The sequence below is a fragment of the Oncorhynchus mykiss genome, chromosome 3 (assembly GCF_057628025.1).
Source record: "Oncorhynchus mykiss isolate SJ-2025 chromosome 3, ASM5762802v1, whole genome shotgun sequence".
Taxonomy (NCBI): domain Eukaryota; kingdom Metazoa; phylum Chordata; class Actinopteri; order Salmoniformes; family Salmonidae; genus Oncorhynchus; species Oncorhynchus mykiss.
Window position 1 is genome coordinate 15,770,704 of NC_143024.1, and position 19,750 is coordinate 15,790,453.

Consider the following 19,750-nt stretch of genomic DNA (forward strand, 5'->3'; position numbering starts at 1 on the left):
GCCATTAGTGTTTTTTTATTCACTTCCTTTTTGATGAGACAGAGAGAGATGGAGAGAGATTCTGTAACGATGCTTAATTGATTTTCATTATTAGCCTGCAGTACACAATTGGTTTACTTTGTTAGTTATATTGTCCTCACTGCAGCTTCACGACAGTATAGTGCAGCCCTTTTATAGTGAGATAACATCATTTTGTAAACAACATTTCACCGGTGTCAAATATGCATGATTTTGAAGCGAAGCAATGCAACAACCAGGCCTACTTTATATTTTATTTTTGTTTCTCTGACTTTCTTACTTACCAGTCTGCGGAGCATCATCATGTATCAATAATGATAATTTACTGCCACCGTGTGGAGATAAGTTAGGGGTGCGAGTTATTGAAAACTGATATAAAATATTTTATTAGCTTTGGTTTTTATTAAGCTGTGCAGATCATGTATGTCTTCTGATAACCCGGTAATGCAAATTAATACGCAGGATTATTTTATTTTACAGTGAGAGTGACCACATTATTTAATGTATGGGATGGGGACCAGGCTTTGAGTAATGCACTTTTCTTGCATTTTCCCTCCATACCGGTAGATGGTACTATTTTTCTGTGTTGACAGGCATCTGTGTCACCAGCTGCCCTTCTTTCAGATTTGTTTACTTCACCGTCATTTCAATGGCGGAACACTGAAAAAAAGCATTTGAGAGCGGTCAGATTTCGGATATATTGTTCTAGTTACGAACGAGCTGAGTACTTACATTTATCATCTTGGCTAGCTAACATAGTGAACGAATCGTTTTGTCCCAATATTTCTCTTAGTAAACCTTCTGGCTGGGGCATTTCCATCAATTAAAGCACGAGATCCCCGAAATGGCAGATAACAACACAGGTGGGAGAGTGACTAGCTTGCTAGCTAATATGTGTTAACTAAAGTGGCATGCTAACGCGGTTATTTCTATCTTGCTAACTGTACGGATAGCTAGCTAGTACAAACACTAGTTTTAATCATCCACCAGCATTTACATGGGCTTTACATTTAACCAACCATCGGTTGTTTGCTAGCTGATATTAGCAAACGCCAGTGTTGCTAGCTAGCTATCCTTCCAGTGTCCTTGCGCTGGCTGCGTTTGTAGCTAACTAGCTATGAATTTATATTGACTAACTAAACATGCCAATAAACAACTATTTAGTTAGCTAGCTAGTTAGTTGTTAATTGTGTCACGTGTGCCAACATTTGCACACTCGACTACCTATTCACTAGCTTGCTAGTTCCCAAACTTGTCATGTCAACAATCTTGACTAGCGTGTCATGAATGCTAACTGTCAACACACGCCCACCAGAATTTGGACCTAGCTAGCTTACGTTAACTAACTTGGTTTAACATTATGTTATGGCTTGGCAGCAAACAGTTGGCATTATTAGCTAGCTAAATGGGCTGTGTATATATATATATTTTTTTTTTTATTCAAGTCAAGCATGATAACACTTCTTCCTCTGGGATTTCAGACCAAGAAAAAGCAATAGCTGCAAATGCGTTGGAGGCGTTTACGGTAACATTTATTTACCATCAACAGTTTGCTGCAAATTGTGCAATCCTAGGGAGTTGGCCAACTTGGCTACAACTCCATCTATCAAACCTATCTGATTTATGTTTGTTTACATTTACATATATTTGTTTACATTGTTGATGTTTACATTTGTTGATGTTTACATTTGTTGATGCAACTATTCACAAGTTTTTTTGTTACATTTGTTGATTTTAATTTGTTTACTCACAGGCTGGAAACTATGAGGAATCTTTGAAACACCTTGGAAAGCTGCAAGAGTTGAACAAGGAGGACTACAAGATTGCTTTGAATAAAGCAATAGCTGAATTCTACAAGAGCGGCCAAACCACCACATGCACCCTGAAGCAGACTCTTATTGCAATGAAAAACCAGGTGACTATCGTTGAAACCTTTTATCCAGTCTCTCAATGACACGCCAAATAAATGTTAAACATATTCTAGTATCGTTGATTCCTGTTTTAAATGTCTTGATTCTTGATGAATATATTCACAGATGCACACAATAGTTCATTAAGTTGGCTAATACTTAACATTCATGCATCTTTTTTGTCTATCAAGGTTCACACTTCAATGGAGGATATTGATGGTTTGGATGATGTAGAAAACAGTCTTCTCTACTACAATCAAGCAATCATTCACTACCACATGAGACAGTACTCCGAAGCTATTGCTATTGGAGAGAGGCTGTACCAGTTTCTGGAGCCGTTTGGTAGGTTTTGGTGTTTTTATATGGACAGTCGTATTTGTCAGACTATAAGCTCTTGTCAGAGAACACAAACATTGATATGTATTGCATGACTACACAGTACACACACTCACACGCACACACTTAGTCACAGCAACTGGCAATGTTCCTGATGAATTGGCCTTTGCAGCCCAACAGTTTAGCTTGATGGTGTTATTTGTCCTAGAAGAGAAGTTTGCTCTGGCGGTCTGCTTCTTGCTGGTGGATCTGTACCTGCTAACGTACCAGCCAGAGAAGGCCCTCCATCTCCTTGCTGTGCTGGAGAAACTGTCTGTACAGGGAAATAACAAGAACGGCAAAGGGGAGGTACGTGTCCCTCTAAAGAGGGGTGTGCTAGCATGCATCATTCTCAGGTGTCATGTTTCTGACTTTGACCCATGATGTTCTGATGTTTGTTACTGTGCTCATGTATGTTGAATGTTATTTTCCACCTCATGGAGAAAGGACTGTTCTTCCTAATCAGATATGTTATTATTAGTGGCAAGTGTAAGGTTCTTGTGTTGACGGAAAAGATGTGCTGCTTGCGTGTGTACTCACATTGAGGTTGTCTGTCATGTCCAGGTAATATTTCAGGCACAGTGCAAGTTCTACATTCACAGGGACCCGGTAGTGGAGGCAGCAGACTTCATTCAGGATAATCTCAGGGAGCTTACTGGAGGACAGGTTACTAAAATATACTTCAGGCGCTTACACACTGACACAACATTGATCAACAAACACAGAATTGAATAGGTGTGATTTGGCGGTTGGAGCGTTGGTCAATGTTGGGTCAGTGTAAAGGTGTCTTTAGAACCAAACACAACACACTCCTACTTTGGGTGTCCACATAATTTTTGTCTGCCCCAAAAAAATATCTTACTGAGGTTATGCAGTTACGCTAGTTACATCTGAGTGCAGGCTATTTTACTAATGGTTTTAAACTTCACTTACTATGAGAAGACATTTGAAGTCTATATTTTCTTAATGCAATGTGGTTATTTTCAAACGTTGGTGTCTATCTTGATATTGCAGAGTGTCAACAGCGCCAACAAAGATGGTCGGAACCAGAAGGCAGAGTTCATTGGCATGATCGAAGCGGCAAAATCCAAAATGCACCAGGTGCGTTTAACACCAGTCCTTTTCCTGAGGTGGAGGAAATGAAGACGGAAAAGCAGCTTTTGAATTGCTGCTTTTGTTTCACACTTGTCCTTCTTCCCGTCCACAGTACAAAGTGCGAGCGTACATTCAGATGAAGTCATCAAAGGCCTGCAAAAGGGAGATCAAGTCTGTGATGAACACAGCAGGGAATGTGAGTCATGATGTTTGTGTTGCTAAACACATTACTAAACTAGCCTGGTTCCAGGTCTGTTTGTGCTGTCTTACCAACTCCTATGGTCAATGGCGTGACAATGACCATAGGAGTTGGAAAGATGGCACGAAATGATCTGGAACCAGGTTTTTAAACTGGCTTACTAAACCTGTTCTCTCCCAAACATCCCCTTCCTACCTTTCCCTGCTTCGGTCGAATGCACTGATTGTAAGTCGTTTTGGATGAGAGCATCTGCTAAATGACTAGAATGTCAATGTTTCCATGCCAACCTGTGTTTCCTTCATCTCCCACTAGTCTGCTTCCTCACTCTTCCTCAAGAGTAACTTTGAGTACCTGAGAGGAAACTACCGCAAAGCAGTGAAGCTCTTAAACAGCTCCAACATCGCAGAGCACCCTGGGGCCATCAAAACAGGTACGTTTAGACCCCTGTTTACCTGGTTATACATCCAACATAGTTGTTGGACCGTGCTGGAAAAGACAATGTAAAAGTATAAATCTGATTCAGGACTATATGGATCAGGTTGTCTAGATGGTGTGAAAAGGGTTTAGGACTGTCCTGTTAGCGACAGAGCACAATTGAGTATTACCTATATCAGGTGTTCCCAAACTGGGGTACACGCAATGCCGTCGGGGGTACGCCAAGTAAATGTGATTCACATTTAAAAAAATAAAAAATGTAAACTGCTTTTATTTTTTCCAATGGGTCTATACATTTGGGTGAGGGTCTTTTTCTGCTCTTGAGTAGCCTAGTTTCAATGACAGAAATACAATGAAACCATCTAGTGTTCAGTGAAATAACAACACAATGTCAAATACAGGTAGCCTAGTTAAATAATGAACATCCAATCACATTAACCGTTACTTTCTCGCGGGAAACCTTCACTCCTGCCAGACATTTAGAAACGAAACATGACAATTTGAAAAATAAACCACAGGAGTTTTTTGAGCGAGAATAAAGACTACTTTTGAGTAGTAAGACATGTATAAAAGCAACAGATACCATTAATAAGAAGGGCTAGAAGTGTCTTATATGGTGAGCTACTGAGTGCCTAGGACAGGCAAGCCCCATACTATTGTGGTGAACTTAATTCTTCCTACGGCCTCGGATATATCTGGGACAATGCTGGGGGAAAAGGCCCCCAAAACTATACAGACAATGTCATCATCAAACAACACTGTTTCACAGCGCATCAGTGACATGGCAGGAGATGTTTAAAAACAATTACTGCTTCGCATACAAGCCAGTGAATTCTATGCGTTACAGCTGGATGAGTCAACAGACATGGCGGGCCTGGCACAGCTCCTGGTATATGTCTGTTACAGCTGGATGAGTCAACAGACATGGCGGGCCTGGCACAGCTCCTGGTATATGTCTGTTACAGCTGGATGAGTCAACAGACGTGGCGGGCCTGGCACAGCTCCTGGTATATGTCTGTTACAGCTGGATGAGTCAACAGACGTGGCGGGCCTGGCACAGCTCCTGGTATATGTCTGTTACAGCTGGATGAGTCAACAGACATGGCGGGCCTGGCACAGCTCCTGGTATATGTCTGTTACAGCTGGATGAGTCAACAGACGTGGCGGGCCTGGCACAGCTCCTGGTATATGTCTGTAACAGCTGGATGAGTCAACAGACATGGCGGGCCTGGCACAGCTCCTGGTATATGTCTGTTACAGCTGGATGAGTCAACAGACATGTCTGTTACGTTTATGGGGGTCAATTAAGGAAGACATCCCCTTCTACAAACTACTGGAAACCAGGACAACATGAGAGGATATTTTTAAAGTACTGGACTGCTTTGTGACATCAAATGGACTTTGGTGGTCAAGATGTGTTGGTATCTGTACTGATGGCGCAAAAGCCATGACAGGGAGACATAGCGGAGTGGTAACGCGCGTGCAAGCAGTTGCTCCCGACGCCACTTGGGTACACTGCAGCATCCACGAGAGGCTCTTGGGTACACTGCAGCATGCACCGAGAGGCTCTTGGGTACACTGCAGCATGCACCGAGAGGCTCTTGGGTACACTGCAGCATGCACCGAGAGGCTCTTGGGTACACTGCAGCATCCACCGAGAGGCTCTTGGGTACACTGCAGCATGCACCGAGAGGCTCTTGGGTACACTGCAGCATGCACCGAGAGGCTCTTGGGTACACTGCAGCATCCACCGAGAGGCTCTTGGGTACACTGCAGCATGCACCGAGAGGCTCTTGGGTACACTGCAGCATGCACCGAGAGGCTCTTGGGTACACTGCAGCATGCACCGAGAGGCTCTTGGGTACACTGCAGCATGCACCGAGAGGCTCTTGGGTACACTGCAGCATCCACCGAGAGGCTCTTGGGTACACTGCAGCATGCACCGAGAGGCTCTTGGGTACACTGCAGCATGCACCGAGAGGCTCTTGGGTACACTGCAGCATGCACCGAGAGGCTCTTGGGTACACTGCAGCATGCACCGAGAGGCTCTTGCTGCCATAGGAATGCCTGACAGCTTGAAAGACGTTTTGGACACTACAGTGAAAATGGTTAACTTTGTTAAAGAAAGGCCCCTGAACTCTCGTGTATTTTCTGCATTATGAAATTATATGGGCAGGGACCATGTAACGCTTTTACAACATACAGCTGGTTATCAAGGGGCAAAGTATTGGCATGTTTTTTTAAAATTGAGAGACGAGCTTAAAGTTCTCTTTACTGACCATAATTTTCACTTGTCTGACCGCTTGTATGATGACGAGTTTCTCACATGACTGGCCTATCTGGGTGATGTTTTTTCTAGGCTGAATGATCTGAATCTAGGATTACAGGGACTCTCCACAACTATATTCAATGTGCGGGACAAAATTGAGGCTATGATTAAAGAAGTTGGAGCTCTTCTCTGTCTGCTTTAACAAGGACAACACACAGGTCTTTCCATCATTGTTAGATTTTGTTGTGAGCAAATTAACTCAAGCTTACAGACAATGTCAAATGTGATATAGCGAAGCACCTTAGTGAGTTGGGTGCGCAATTACACAGGTACTTTCCTAAGATGGACGACACAAACAATTGAATTTGTTATCCCTTTCATGCTGCGCCTCTAGTCCACTTACTGATATCTGAACTAGAGAGCCTCATCAAAATTGCAACAAGCGGTTCTGTGAAAATTGCATTTAATCAGAAGCCACTGCCAGATTTCTGGATAGGGCTGCACTCAGAGTTTCTTGCCTTGGAAAATCATGCTGTTAAGACACTGATGCCTTTTGCAACCACGTACCTATGTGAGAGTGGATTCTCAGCCCTCATGAAAACTAAATACAGACACAGACTGTGTGTGGAAAATGATTTAAGACGGAGACTCTCTCCAATACAACCCAACATTGCAGAGTTATGTGCATCCTTTCAAGCACACCCTTCTCATTAACTTGTGGTGAGTTTTTCACAATTCTCGATTAACAAATGAAGTTTATATGTAAGAAAGCTAAATTATTGATTTGATTTGGTTTTGGTCCTATAAGAGCTCTTTGTCACTTCCCATGAGCCGCGTTGTGATGACAACTCACACTCATTCTCTGTTTAATAAATGTATCGTATAGTGTGTGTGTGTGTGGCAGGCTTACAATGATGGCAAAAAACAACATTTGAGTGTGCTGACCCTGGTGCTAGAGGGGGGTACGCAGCTGGAGATTGAACGTTTGAAGGGGTACGGGACTATAAAAAGTTTGGGAGCCACTTCCCTATATGAAAGTGAACTTCCGCTAAATGTTCTGTCTTGTTTGTTTCTACCATCAGGGGAATGTGTGCGCTGTATGTTCTGGAACAACCTGGGTTGCATACACTTTGCCATGGGGAAACACAACCTAGGTATATTCTACTTCAAAAAGGCCCTGCAGGAGAACGACCACACGTGTGCACAGCTGGGGGACGGTGGGGCGACGGGGAACGGGCAATGTGAGTCAACAAACTGGGTTTAACGCCATTCAAAGCCACAAGACAGTTTCTCAGACACAGATTAAGCCTAGTCTTGGACTTAAGTATGTTAAATGCAGATTCTGACATCAAAATGGTATCTTAGTGCAGGACTAGTTTAATCTGTGTCCGGGAAGCTGGTCCTACATGTTTCTCCTGTCATTGTACGCCGACTAGCTCTGTTGTCTCTCTGTCCTTCCAGCTAAGCAGTTCTCGGGCATCCCCATGTGTGCGCTGCTAGCCAACAAGCGTTATGAGCTGCTGTATAACTGTGGGATCCAGCTGCTGCACATCGGCCGGCCCCTGGCGGCCTTCGACTGTCTGATGGATGCTGTGCAGGTGTACCACTCTAACCCTGGCCTCTGGTTACGGTTGGCTGAGTGCTGCATTGCTGCCAACAAGGGTGTGAGTTGTGATTTTTAAAAACACACTTACAAACACACGCACACTTGTTTTCTTACAGTGAAATAAAACTTAACAACATTCAAATGTTGCATTTTCTTATTTTTCCAGAGCTTAGAACAAGACAACAAGGGTCTTCCGAGTAAAAAGGGTATCGTTCAGGCCATCGTTGGGCAGGGCTACCATCGCAAGATCATCCTGGCATCACAGTCCACCCAGAACACAATCTACAGGTCAGTTTTCCCTCTCCCTATGGACCTAACCAGTGCTGTCCAGGAGATGGCGCTAAAACATTTGTTTACGTTGTAGTGATTGCTGAAATTAGAGGGTACTCTGAGACAACTCAAGATGTTGATCATTACTATATATCCATTAACCTCTTGGTTTACTCTTTCCTCTCCTAAATGTGGGTGGGTGTGTGTAGTGATGGGCAGTCTGCAGCCATTCCGGTGGCCAGTATGGAGTTTGCAGCGATCTGTCTGAGGAACGGCCTGGTCCTCCTCCCTGATCACCAGCAGCAGGAGAACAAGGCAGAGAACGGCTCCAAGACAACCAGCCAGTCAGGCAGCACAGAGAGCGGCTCAGAGAACAGCGACGCCTGCAGGTCAGTGTCTCATCTCACCCTGAGATTGGCTTGGTGCTAAAACATGCCTTGTCAAATCTATTTTTGTAGAGCACTGTGGTTAAGATTAGACTATTAACAAGGATTCAGCTCTCCATGTCCTCTTATAGAAGAAGAACTTTACAGGAAGTATCTTTCTTTCCATTTCCCCGACGTCCTTATCGTTGGTTTGACAGTGGGAAAGGTCAAGAAGGAGACAAGTTCCTTTCTGCAGCACCATCTTCACCTCTGAGGAAACAGGAGGTTGAAAACCTCAGGTAAGAGAGACCTCTCTACCCAGACCTTTCTGTTTCCCTTCCTGTCTCCCCCAGTCAGTTAATAATCCATTCTCCCCTTCCTGTCTCCCCCAGTCAGTTAATAATCCTTTCTCCCCTTCCTGTCTCCCCCAGTCAGTTAATAATCCTTTCTCCCCTTCCTGTCTCCCCCAGTCAGTTAATAATCCTTTCTCCCCTTCCTGTCTCCCCCAGTCAGTTAATAATCCTTTCTCCCCTTCCTGTCTCCCCCAGTCAGTTAATAATCCTTTCTCCCCTTCCTGTCTCCCCCAGTCAGTTAATAAACCTTTCTCCCCTTCCTGTCTCCCCCAGTCAGCTAATAATCCTTTCTCCCCTTCCTGTCTCCCCCAGTCAGCTAATAATCCTTTCTCCCCTTCCTGTCTCCCCCAGTCAGCTAATAATCCTTTCTCCCCTTCCTGTCTCCCCCAGTCAGCTAATAATCCTCTCTCCCCTCTCTGTTGCCCTTGTCCTCCTGGGTCTCTGTTGCCCTGGTCCTCCTGGGTCTCTGTTGCCCTGGTCCTCCTGGGTCTCTGTTCTCTGGACTAATTGGACAAAGCTTGCCCTCCTTCCTTCTACTTTTCATTAGGAGGGGGTAGAGTTGGGGAGGGGTTAGGGTTGGGGAGGATGTGCTGAATGAAGGGCTGACCCCACAGGGAAAGTTTACGAGCAGCCCCATCAACTACTTGGGTTTATTTCCTGGAATCCCTGAGTGTTCTGTTGCCAACCAGTGAGAGGCCTGGGAGGGACACGACCACTACAGTCCAGACTCTCCCCGCCTGCACTTCTCTTTAACCAAGAAAAATAATTGAAAGAACTGAATTTATTGTTTAATTAGTATTCATTTCAATATAGAATTAATTTCCCCCACATCTGAATGTTATGCAACCCACTATGTTTCCCAGTGCAGGATGGTGTGATCTGTTGTTGTCCTGCCTGTGCTGACTGGGTCCTCCTATATGGTGTTGTCTCTCTAGGTGTTCCCTCCTGGCCTGCAGTGCCTACGTGGCCCTGGTGTTAGGAGACAACCTGATGGCCCTGAACCATGCAGAGAAGCTCCTTCACCAGACCAAGCTGTCTGGATCACTCAAGTAAGACCTCTATCCATCCGTCTCTCTCTATCCATCTGTCTCTCTATCTCTGTCCCCACTCAGATAAACTCTTACACCAGATGGACTTCATTCCTCTATCCCCTTTTCCCTTAGCCTTTCATCCTCACTCCCCCTTTCCCCTCAACACCTCTTTCTGTTTCTTCCTCTCCCCCCTCCTTCCCGCTACCCATGCACCTCATGTTATCACTTCATTAACCTCCATATGACTTACCCCCCCTCCCCCAAAGCTTACGGCACTTAACATGACTCACCGTCTGGTAATGGTAATGTGGCCCTAGCAGACCTCTTGACTCTTCAGACTACTTAATGACTTCATGACCACAGACTTCCCGTCAGTCCCTCCTCCTTCCTTGGATTGCACTGCTGTCCTCCTCACCACAGAATGTGGAGGGTTAATGACAGACTAGGGGGAGTATCCTGCTGTCCTCCTCACCACAGAATGTGGAGGGTTAATGACAGACTAGGGGGAGTATCCTGCTGTCCTCCTCACCACAGAATGTGGAGGGTTAATGACAGACTAGGGGGAGTATCCTGCTGTCCTCCTCACCACAGAATGTGGAGGGTTAATGACAGACTAGGGGGAGTATCCTGCTGTCCTCCTCACCACAGAATGTGGAGGGTTAATGACAGACTAGGGGGAGTATCCTGCTGTCCTCCTCACCACAGAATGTGGAGGGTTAATGACAGACTAGGGGGAGTATCCTGCTGTCCTCCTCACCACAGAATGTGGAGGGTTAATGACAGACTAGGGGGAGTATCCTGCTGTCCTCCTCACCACAGAATGTGGAGGGTTAATGACAGACTAGGGGGAGTATCCTGCTGTCCTCCTCACCACAGAATGTGGAGGGTTAATGACAGACTAGGGGGAGTATCCTGCTGTCCTCCTCACCACAGAATGTGGAGGGTTAATGACAGACTAGGGGGAGTATCCTGCTGTCCTACTCACCACAGAATGTGGAGGGTTAATGACAGACTAGGGGGAGTATCCTGTTGTCCTCCTCACCACAGAATGTGGAGGGTTAATGACAGACTAGAAGGAGTATCCTGCTGTCCTACTCACCACAGAATGTGGAGGGTTAATGACAGACTAGGGGGAGTATCCTGCTGTCCTCCTCACCACAGAATGTGGAGGGTTAATGACAGACTAGGGGGGTATCCTGCTGTCCTCCTCACCACAGAATGTGGAGGGTTAATGACAGACTAGGGGGAGTATCCTGCTGTCCTCCTCACCACAGAATGTGGAGGGTTAATGACAGACTAGGGGGAGTATCCTGCTGTCCTCCTCACCACAGAATGTGGAGGGTTAATGACAGACTAGGGGGAGTATCCTGCTGTACTCCTCAACACAGAATGTGGAGGGTTAATGTATTTCTTCTAAAATAAGTAAAAAAATAAGTAAATAAACTTTTGGTCACCACACCATGTACATCCATAACCTATGGTGAGATCTGAAAACACCAGTAGGTGGAGGGCACCCCTCAAACATGAAATAAATAGAGCAGATTGCTGCTGAATGGGGGCCAAATTGTCAGTAGAAAGGTGCAGCAAGTTCATTGAAGTGTTTGTCTGCCGTTATCTTGGCTAAAGGCTGTGCAAGTTACAGTCCGGGGTGCCAATCATTTTGTCCATGTCGTTGGTCTTTATTTTCTAAATTTATCTTGGCTCAAGTTTACAAAACTAAAATGGGTTCTGCAATGTTGAAAATCCAATAAAAACGTTATGTCAAATTGATTTGAGAATAAGGGAATTATTTAAGGAAAGTGCAGGGGTGCCAATATATTAGGTCGCACCTGTACATACTGTAAAACTCAGTATCAAATAGCCACCAGTCCCATTTAATAGCCAGGCAACAGGAGACATTTCAGCAAATTAACTGTTTACGTGATTACCATTAATCGTTTACGAGGTTTAATGTTTGATTTGTGACATAAAAAAATCAATTATGGCAATCATCCGTTTTTATCGGCAGTAAGAAAGCGCTAATAACTGCTAGCTAACTGGCCAACACAAAAACACAAAACTTTAGGAGTACAGAAAATTGTCCGACCACCCTCTAGTGGCAAAAGTAAGAACTGCTGAAAATGCACAGTCATAAAGGAGACTAGTACATTTTTATAGAGGCATACTAAGACTAAATAAACCTGACCAAAAAAACCGAACAATTAACAATGCAAAAGCTGTGCGCATTAAAAGGACAAAGAATCCGGCTCAAATAGAAGCCTGTCTCTAAGAAGTGTGTTGTTGAGTGATTTAACACCCGGGCTGTTAACTGAAGTTTTACTGTAAATCACCTTTTTGACAGTATATACGATTAGCTATGTTCACATCCCCATGAACAAGCCCCAATACTAGTGAGTCTAATGGTGCATCTGATTGTCTGACGGTGCATCCTCTGTCTCTCTGTTCCAGGTTCCTGGGACACCTGTATGCTGCAGAGGCCCTCATATCCCTGGACCGGATCTCAGAGGCCATCGGTCACCTCAACCCAGAGAACGTCACTGATGTCTCCATGGGGGTGTTGTCTAGCGAGCAGGACCAAGGTTAGTCCTCACACCCACCTCTCTAGCTCCAATCGATGGCTCTGCTGGAAAACACAGCACCCCAACCAGTATTCTGCCCTAACTGAAATGACCTATCCATTTTACCACATGATGGTTTGATGTCTGAGTCTCATGATCACTGTTTGATAGTGTTTGTGTTCACAGGGCCAGATAAAGGGGATCTGGAGCCTGTCGAGTCATGTGAGTGTATATATACACACACACACTTATCACCTAACACACTCCCTGCAGTCTCAGTAGAGACTCCACATCTGTGTGTGAGGTGACATCCAGTGATCATGTGTTGACAGGGTGTGTTGTGTGTTGGTACAGCAGGGAAGCAGACTCCTCTGTGTTACCCCAGCACAGTGAGCTCAGCCCGGGCCATAATGCTGTTCAACCTGGGCAGTGCCTATTGTCTGAGGAGTGAGTACGAGAAGGCCCGCAAGTGCCTGCATCAGGTACGGTTCATACTCGCAGGCACACGCCCACACACACACAGCTACAGTACATACTTATCTCTTGAAACCATTCAGATGTGTTATTATCCCAAACATGACTGTGTTTAGATGTCTGTGAACCTGTTCCTCTCTCCCAGGCCGCCTCCATGGTGAACACCAAGGAGATTCCTCCTGAAGCCATCTTACTGGCTGTCTACCTGGAGCTGCAGAACGGTGAGTCATCTCTCTGGGTTCTCATTCCCACCTGCAAAGTTGTGATGTGGGGCCCTCAGGTTTCCCAATCTGGCCCTTATGATAGTTGTCTTTTATAGATTCTTATTGACTATTGTTTTCTAGCATAGTATGAGGCAAGGGGGAGGGGTTCCAAGGAAGTGTTGAGACTGATGTCAAACTCTTGACATTCCAGTTCTAGAATTCTCCAGGTAGAATGCCGAAGGCCACACTCTGGCACAAAGGCAGTGATGACAGATTACTGCTGTCAGTCAACCTCTATCCAGTGTAGAAAGGTCAGGGGTCAGGACCTTATGACCTTACTAAGAGCTGTGTATGATCTCACCGTTTCCCTCTGCCTCTCTTTATGTTTCTCTCCCCCACCCCCTCTCCTCTCTCAGGGAACACACAGCTCGCCCTGCAGATCATCAAACGTAACCAGCTCCTGCCCTCAGTGCTCCAGGCGCCCTCTCCAGACACACGAAAGAAGCCTGTTCCCTCCTCCTTCCAGCCTGTCCAACCACCCATCCAGATGCCCTCACCCTTCACAACAGTCCAGCGCAAATGAGCCCTCAACCCTTGTTCCCCTAACCCTCCTTGCCCCATTGCACAGCAACACGCACCTGTCCACCTCTCATCACTTCACCTCAGTGTATTATTTATTTAAGGCAAGCTGACCCCAACTCAGTGCCGGTGTAGGGTGAAGTTGTCCCTAGATGCTGATCTTGACTCAGCTTTGTATTTCCTCCCACTAATGGTTAACATTGGTGGAGAGGAAGCTGATCCTAGATCTGTACCTAGGGGAAATTGAACTCCTCAGCACCTAGACGGAGCCCCTCCAGGTCAGGTCCTGGTATGAAATGCAGAGGTCTCCTGTCGGGTGGACGAAGGGTGTGTTCACGGCCCAAATTACACCTTATCCCCTATGTAAGTGCACTCCTTTTGACCAGAGCCCTATGGGGCCCTAATAAAAGTAGTGCCCTATATAAGGAACTGGGTACCATTTGGGATGGAGCCTTTATTCAGTGGCTATCACCTGCAGTGTCTTTGGGGCAGATCTGACATGATTTCTCTGTTCTCTGAGAGTTTTAACTTTCCATTTGTGACAGCAACATCCGTTATGATATATACTGACCGACTTTTGCTTGGGGCAAATTTAAATACCTGTATAAAAAAATAAATTTTATTTACAGAAGTAAGCTGACTTGCATTGTATATGGCTGCTGGGTCGGTAATAGTTTTCAGACCCTTGAGGGAGAAGGTGGAGTTGTGCTGCTGTCATGTCAGAGGAGAAATATGCTTTGTGGGGGAGGGGTTAAGAGGACCACACACACACACTAAAACCTGGTTTTGGTACATAGTACAACTCCTGATTGACCAGGGCCCATCGGGTTTGGAATAGCGTGCCATTAAACACACTCCAACTATTGATATTTTCCTGTTTAAACAATGTATAAATACAGGTCATGTACACATGTAACAGTAAAGTTTTAGACAAACGCAAATTTCAAGGAGTTGGTCTGATGGTGCCCTCTGTCATCGGCCTCCCCCATACTTGAACAAGAGAGGAAGGCCCCCTCCCCCCACATGGGCCATGACATGAGGAGACCTGGGCCACCCATTGTAAATCAGCTGATGAGATAAAGGAGACTGGGGTGTTACATTCTAAAGCCTCCCCTTCCCTGCTGCCAGACTGAGCCATGAGAATACTCCTCACTAATAAACATGGCTTTGCCTGGTCACTGGTCATCTATTGGTAAGTGGACACACCACTTTTCTGTTATTCTACAGTGCCTGAATAACAGTGGACTCAAAGAGACGGATCAGGAAATGGATGTTGGATACAAGAATCCCATTTTATTGAAGCCCCAAACTTCATAGGAAATGTTAAGTCCATATAGACGAGAAGCAGACGGCAGGTTAACAGCAGTCACCTAACATCCTTCAGAATGCTTCTTGAGTCCCAAATGGCACCCTAGTCCCTATATAATGCACAACTTTTGATAGGACTCTAGTCAAAAGTAGTGCCCTCTATAGGGCAGGGGTGTCACTCATTCCATGGATGGCCTAGTCTAGTGTCTGCAGGTTTTTGGTTTTTCCTTTCAATTAGCAATTAAGAACTAGACAACCCAGGTTCTATGCGTCTAGTTGGTAGAGCATGGCACTAGCAACACCTGGGTTGTGGGATCGATTTCCGCGAGGGACCAGTACTGCAAGTCTCTCTGGATAAGAGCGTCTGCTAAAACAGACAACCAGGTGACCTAAATTCCTCAATCAAGTACAAGGAAGAAGTGAAAACAAACAGCCCTCCGTGGAATGAGTTTAACACCTGTGCTCTAGGGAACAGGGTGGTATTTAGGGCTCACAAACACTTCCAACCAGGCAAGAGGGTATAGGGAAGGAGGGAGTATTGGAAGAACTCTTTTAGAGTCCCCTATTCTCACTGCTATCCCTTTCAAACACTCATAAGTGGAGTCTATATGGAGCAGTCTTCCATTCCACCTGCAATGAAACGGCACAATATTTAGGCTCGACTCCAGGTTATATAAACCCCACAAAAGGGTCAAACGACCTCAACGTTTTTCATACAGTGAATTATTTTGGGTTGAACACAATTCCAGAGTAAATGGCCTAAAGTATCAAATGATTAATATAGCCCGTTCACCATGCTCAAATGGCCTGACTGGGACCAAGGATCAGAGACATCTGACAGTATAATGTATATTTTACAACAGCATAGAATTGTCACAATACAGAATATTTTCCCCACATACTGAGAGACATCCCAACAAAAATTATACATTGGAAAGTAAAACAAATATGTTTGAGTCAGTATTTTTTCCACCAAAAATGATCTGATTAAGCATTTTAAAGTTGGAACTTATGTAATTTTAAAAACATTTTTTAAGGTCAAAGCTGTTTATTGAGAGTTTTTCAAAACGTGGAACACTTGCATTATACCTACCGGAGTTTGACTTTAATATGATCATGTAGTCAATTTGTCTAAGACCATGTTCTTATGAACTGATAGGCTTCGTTTGTTTATCTCCATGAGAGGAAAAGTACTAATGCTGGAATCCTCCCATACTGCTCAACCAGATACCTTACTGTGGAGGATGGAACACAGAGCATTTCTAATAGCTTGGATAGACTGAGGCTCGATTTAATCTGCACCGAAGAAGTTCAGCGCTATAGCGCAATTCAAATGTAAAAAGGTCATTTCTGATTTGAGTCGACATTGCATTCACGGTTAACGCTGCCAGTCTCCACGAAATGTGGGAACATTGCCTTTAATTTCTCTATAGTGCTGTTTTTCCACCATATGGATCAAATGGAGCCCAAAGTATACTTCCGGCTAGGGTTGCAAATAAACTTTCCCCCAATTCCCAGAAATCCCGTTTAGAAGATTCCCTCCCTCTTTATCCACTCCTGATTCCGGGAATCCTCCAACCTGGAATTCTTGAAAACCTGTAAAGTTACCAGAATTTTGCAACCTGACAAAAAACTAAAACAGCCAATACAGAAACAGGTAAATAACAAAGTTCAAAGGTTACCTTTAAGCCCTTGGTAGTTTTCTTGATTATTTGTGATACTTCCAACTGTGGAAGTATAGACAGAGTACATGTTGAATGTCCTCTACTAGTATAGTGTTATGTACTGCTTCAGCAGTAGCTAATGGGGGTCCTAATAAAATACTGAAATATTTAAGGCAAATGTATTTCTGTTTGAACTCTGTTGTTGTTTGACATCATGATGAGGTAACTTGATTGGGCCCAGTAAGGCTATTCATAAAATAGATACAATCTTATAGTCAAAGGAAGCCATCCTCCTCAACCTAACATACTACAACCCTAAAATAATTAAAAAGCAGTGACAAATCTTTTCCACAATTACTTTTTGAATCATGCATTAAAATATACAAGTCTTGTCTTCTAAGTGTCAAGACCTTGAGGTCTTTTAAGAAACATTCACTGCAAACTTCAGTTCAAACTATAGGAACAATATAGGAACCAACAATGTACTGAAAATACGTCAGATCAATGTGGATTTGAAGCAGCATTGTCCTCGGTTTAATCTACTTGATCCAACTGTTCATAACTTCTCTAAGCCTTCCCTTTCCATTCTTTAGTGTAACAGCACACTATAAGACCACACATCTAACTGCAATTCAGAGGTTTGAAAAATGCAACCATGCCAACGAGGTATTAACAGTTCAGCAATGAGGTAATGGGCGTAGCTCAGTAATACTGAGGTATGCCTATATCTTTCTGTATAATGAGGTATATATGGGGTGGCAGGTTGCCTACTGGTTAGAGCGTTGGGCCAGTAACCAAAAGGTTGCTGGATCGAATCCCTGAGCTGACAAGGTAAAAATCTGCCATTTATATATTTAACCATCATTGGTTTTTATATTCCAGGGGTCACACCAGCAAGGACAAAATGAAATACTGAAAAACTAAATGACAGTGATGGTGTGCCATTTTTATAAGAGTTATATTTATTACCTCAAATAGTCCATTTATACCGTTTGTTTTTGTCACAATGCCTTTCCTGCTGGTCACAAATGGCCCAGAAACAGTGTCATTTATCTCCTGTATAAGAAAAGGCACAAGCTACAACACTTGAGCAGTGTCAATGTGAATAATTCACTAAAACACCTGGAAACTCAACATCTAAAAAGTGGCCATTTTGGTTCAATCATTAAGAGGGTGTAACCGAGTAAGCCGTGTCTGGAGCCCAACGTCTCACTGGTCCCCCTGTACACCCAGCTGTGATTATTAAGGTAAAAGAGATATGAGGTGTGTCTGGCGAGCTGCATGCCTTCCAGCTCTTCTGGGGGTTAGAGCAGCTGGAGACCTACAGCTATGGTGCCTCACCAACTCACAGAGGAGGGCAGTGTGCCAAATGGCAACCTAGTCCCTATTTAGTGCACTACTATTGACCAGGGCTCAATAAAGCTCTGGTCAAAAGTAGTGCACTATATAGAGATTAGTGTGCCATTTGGAAAAGAACCGAGCTCTCCTCGTAAACCAGCACTTGTGACAATGTGGCTCAACAGACAGGAAATACTGGCCCATTAGACACAGTCAGAGACATAGAGGGAGGAGAGTGGGACTTTAACAGTTCAAGCTATAAGCACAATATTAATAGCTATGAACAGCTAGTTTATAACACAGGGCAGGCTACAGGTGAAAAAAAATGAATTCAATTTTAAACATTTGCATTTTTACTGGATCTTGATGTTCTGTAGTTAATAGCCACTGTGGAACCATGAATGACCTGGTTTGGTTATGTTCCCTCAGACAGAGACATTGTACATACAATAGAGAGGAACTGCTGTGCTGACTGATATTACAACGTCTAATGTGACCAACAGACTCACTGCCATCACAGTTCAGAGCAGGGTGAATGTGGGTGTGGGAGCAGCAGCTGATGGAATTCTATTTATGTGGAGCCTTTTGCTTTGGTTACTCAGCCATCTGTAGGCTACATGAGTGGGTCATCAGGCAACTGACAAGCAGCTAGGGGTTACTACAGAGAATATCTATTGAAAATACTATGGAGGCAATGGAGATCAACATCAATGCTGTCATTTTTAAATTTACTGGTCAGTTTTACTTTTTAAAATTATTTTATTTGCCACCAGGATAAAACAATATTCTTGCGGTTTCCCATGATTGACGCATTCTATTTTGAAGGAAAAAAAGCTAAACGGATGACTTTCTTTGAGGGAACATAGTCAAGGCCCAGAAGCAACGATAGACTTTTCAAACAACAGTCACAAAGAAAGGAACATGGTAGCGTCATTAGGGTGCCAATCTAAACCACCAAACATGTGCAGAAAGGTTGTTCTTCAAAAAATATCAGGATGAAACTTCACTACTCTTAGACCCCTCTACTCTTAGACCCCTCTACTCTTAGACCCCTCTACTCTTAGGAAAGTTAGTCTACACAGATTTCAATGATTTCTAAATGGATATCAGTAAATAGATTTAGACTCGGGTTCAGACACGGTTGAGATTAAATCCAAGTTAACCCACACCAATGTGTCTAATCTTCACTATGTTGTGGCCGAATGCACTAGTTGCCTTAGGATATATTAATCCTGGCATGTATTAATTAATCTAACAACAATGATGATTGCCAGTAGTTTCAAGTCACAATTCTTCATAGATGCCCTGAAAATAACAATTCTGATGATTCACCCAATTCAAGATGGTCAATTCCTTGTTAAATGTTTTTTCCCTTAAAGCTGAAATCACACGACTGACTGAACTGACAATGGTCACTGATATCAAATATTCAACCTGCCTATAGCAAACTGGCAGCAGCCATTTTGTGGAGAGAATCCATTTTACAGGACGAGTCTCAGATTACAACCTATTCGCTATTTAGTGCACCAGTGCCCTATGGGCCCTGGTCAAAAGTAGTGCACTATTTAGGGAATAGGGTGCCATTTGGGACTCAGCATACTATTGACCTGAGGACACTGGAGTTCTGAGGTACTATGTGGTTGTGACATGAGGTAAAAAAGGTTTTACAGAGGTATGGAGGCATATTTAAAAACAAAATG

The 19,750-nt window shown here is 44.1% G+C and overlaps 1 protein-coding gene across 14 annotated transcripts; it reads left to right on the forward strand.

The window, feature by feature from the left end:
* The first annotated feature begins 590 nt into the window (after nt 1–590).
* On the forward strand, nt 591–14,375 carry LOC110518117 (CCR4-NOT transcription complex subunit 10). Of its 14 annotated transcripts, none has more exons than XR_016492208.1 (20): nt 591–881; nt 1,500–1,543; nt 1,772–1,933; nt 2,120–2,270; nt 2,473–2,612; nt 2,868–2,969; nt 3,318–3,404; nt 3,511–3,594; nt 3,910–4,027; nt 7,384–7,542; nt 7,763–7,965; nt 8,074–8,195; nt 8,387–8,566; nt 8,761–8,841; nt 9,831–9,944; nt 12,375–12,505; nt 12,656–12,706; nt 12,817–12,966; nt 13,104–13,179; nt 13,578–14,375. XR_016492208.1 is itself a non-coding variant. In XM_090221989.1 (20 exons), exons 1-20 carry the CDS (start codon nt 863–865, stop codon nt 13,742–13,744), a joined length of 2,319 nt encoding a protein of 772 aa, XP_090078115.1. In that variant the 5' UTR covers nt 591–862; the 3' UTR covers nt 13,745–14,375. The 14 variants fall into 14 exon arrangements, 8 of the variants coding, with proteins under 8 accessions (XP_090078115.1, XP_090078125.1, XP_090078164.1 ...); XR_016492209.1 differs by having other exon boundaries at nt 12,671–12,706; XM_090221989.1 differs by having other exon boundaries at nt 12,839–12,966.
* The last annotated feature ends 5,375 nt before the right edge of the window (nt 14,376–19,750 follow it).

Bases quoted from the DNA above. Each gene is read 5' to 3' on its own strand.
- LOC110518117 (XM_090221989.1), top strand. The intron at 2,271-2,472 runs GTAGGTTTTGGT...TATTTGTCCTAG, and splicing joins CCAGTTTCTGGAGCCGTTTG to AAGAGAAGTTTGCTCTGGCG. The intron at 9,945-12,374 runs GTAAGACCTCTA...TCTCTGTTCCAG, and splicing joins AAGCTGTCTGGATCACTCAA to GTTCCTGGGACACCTGTATG.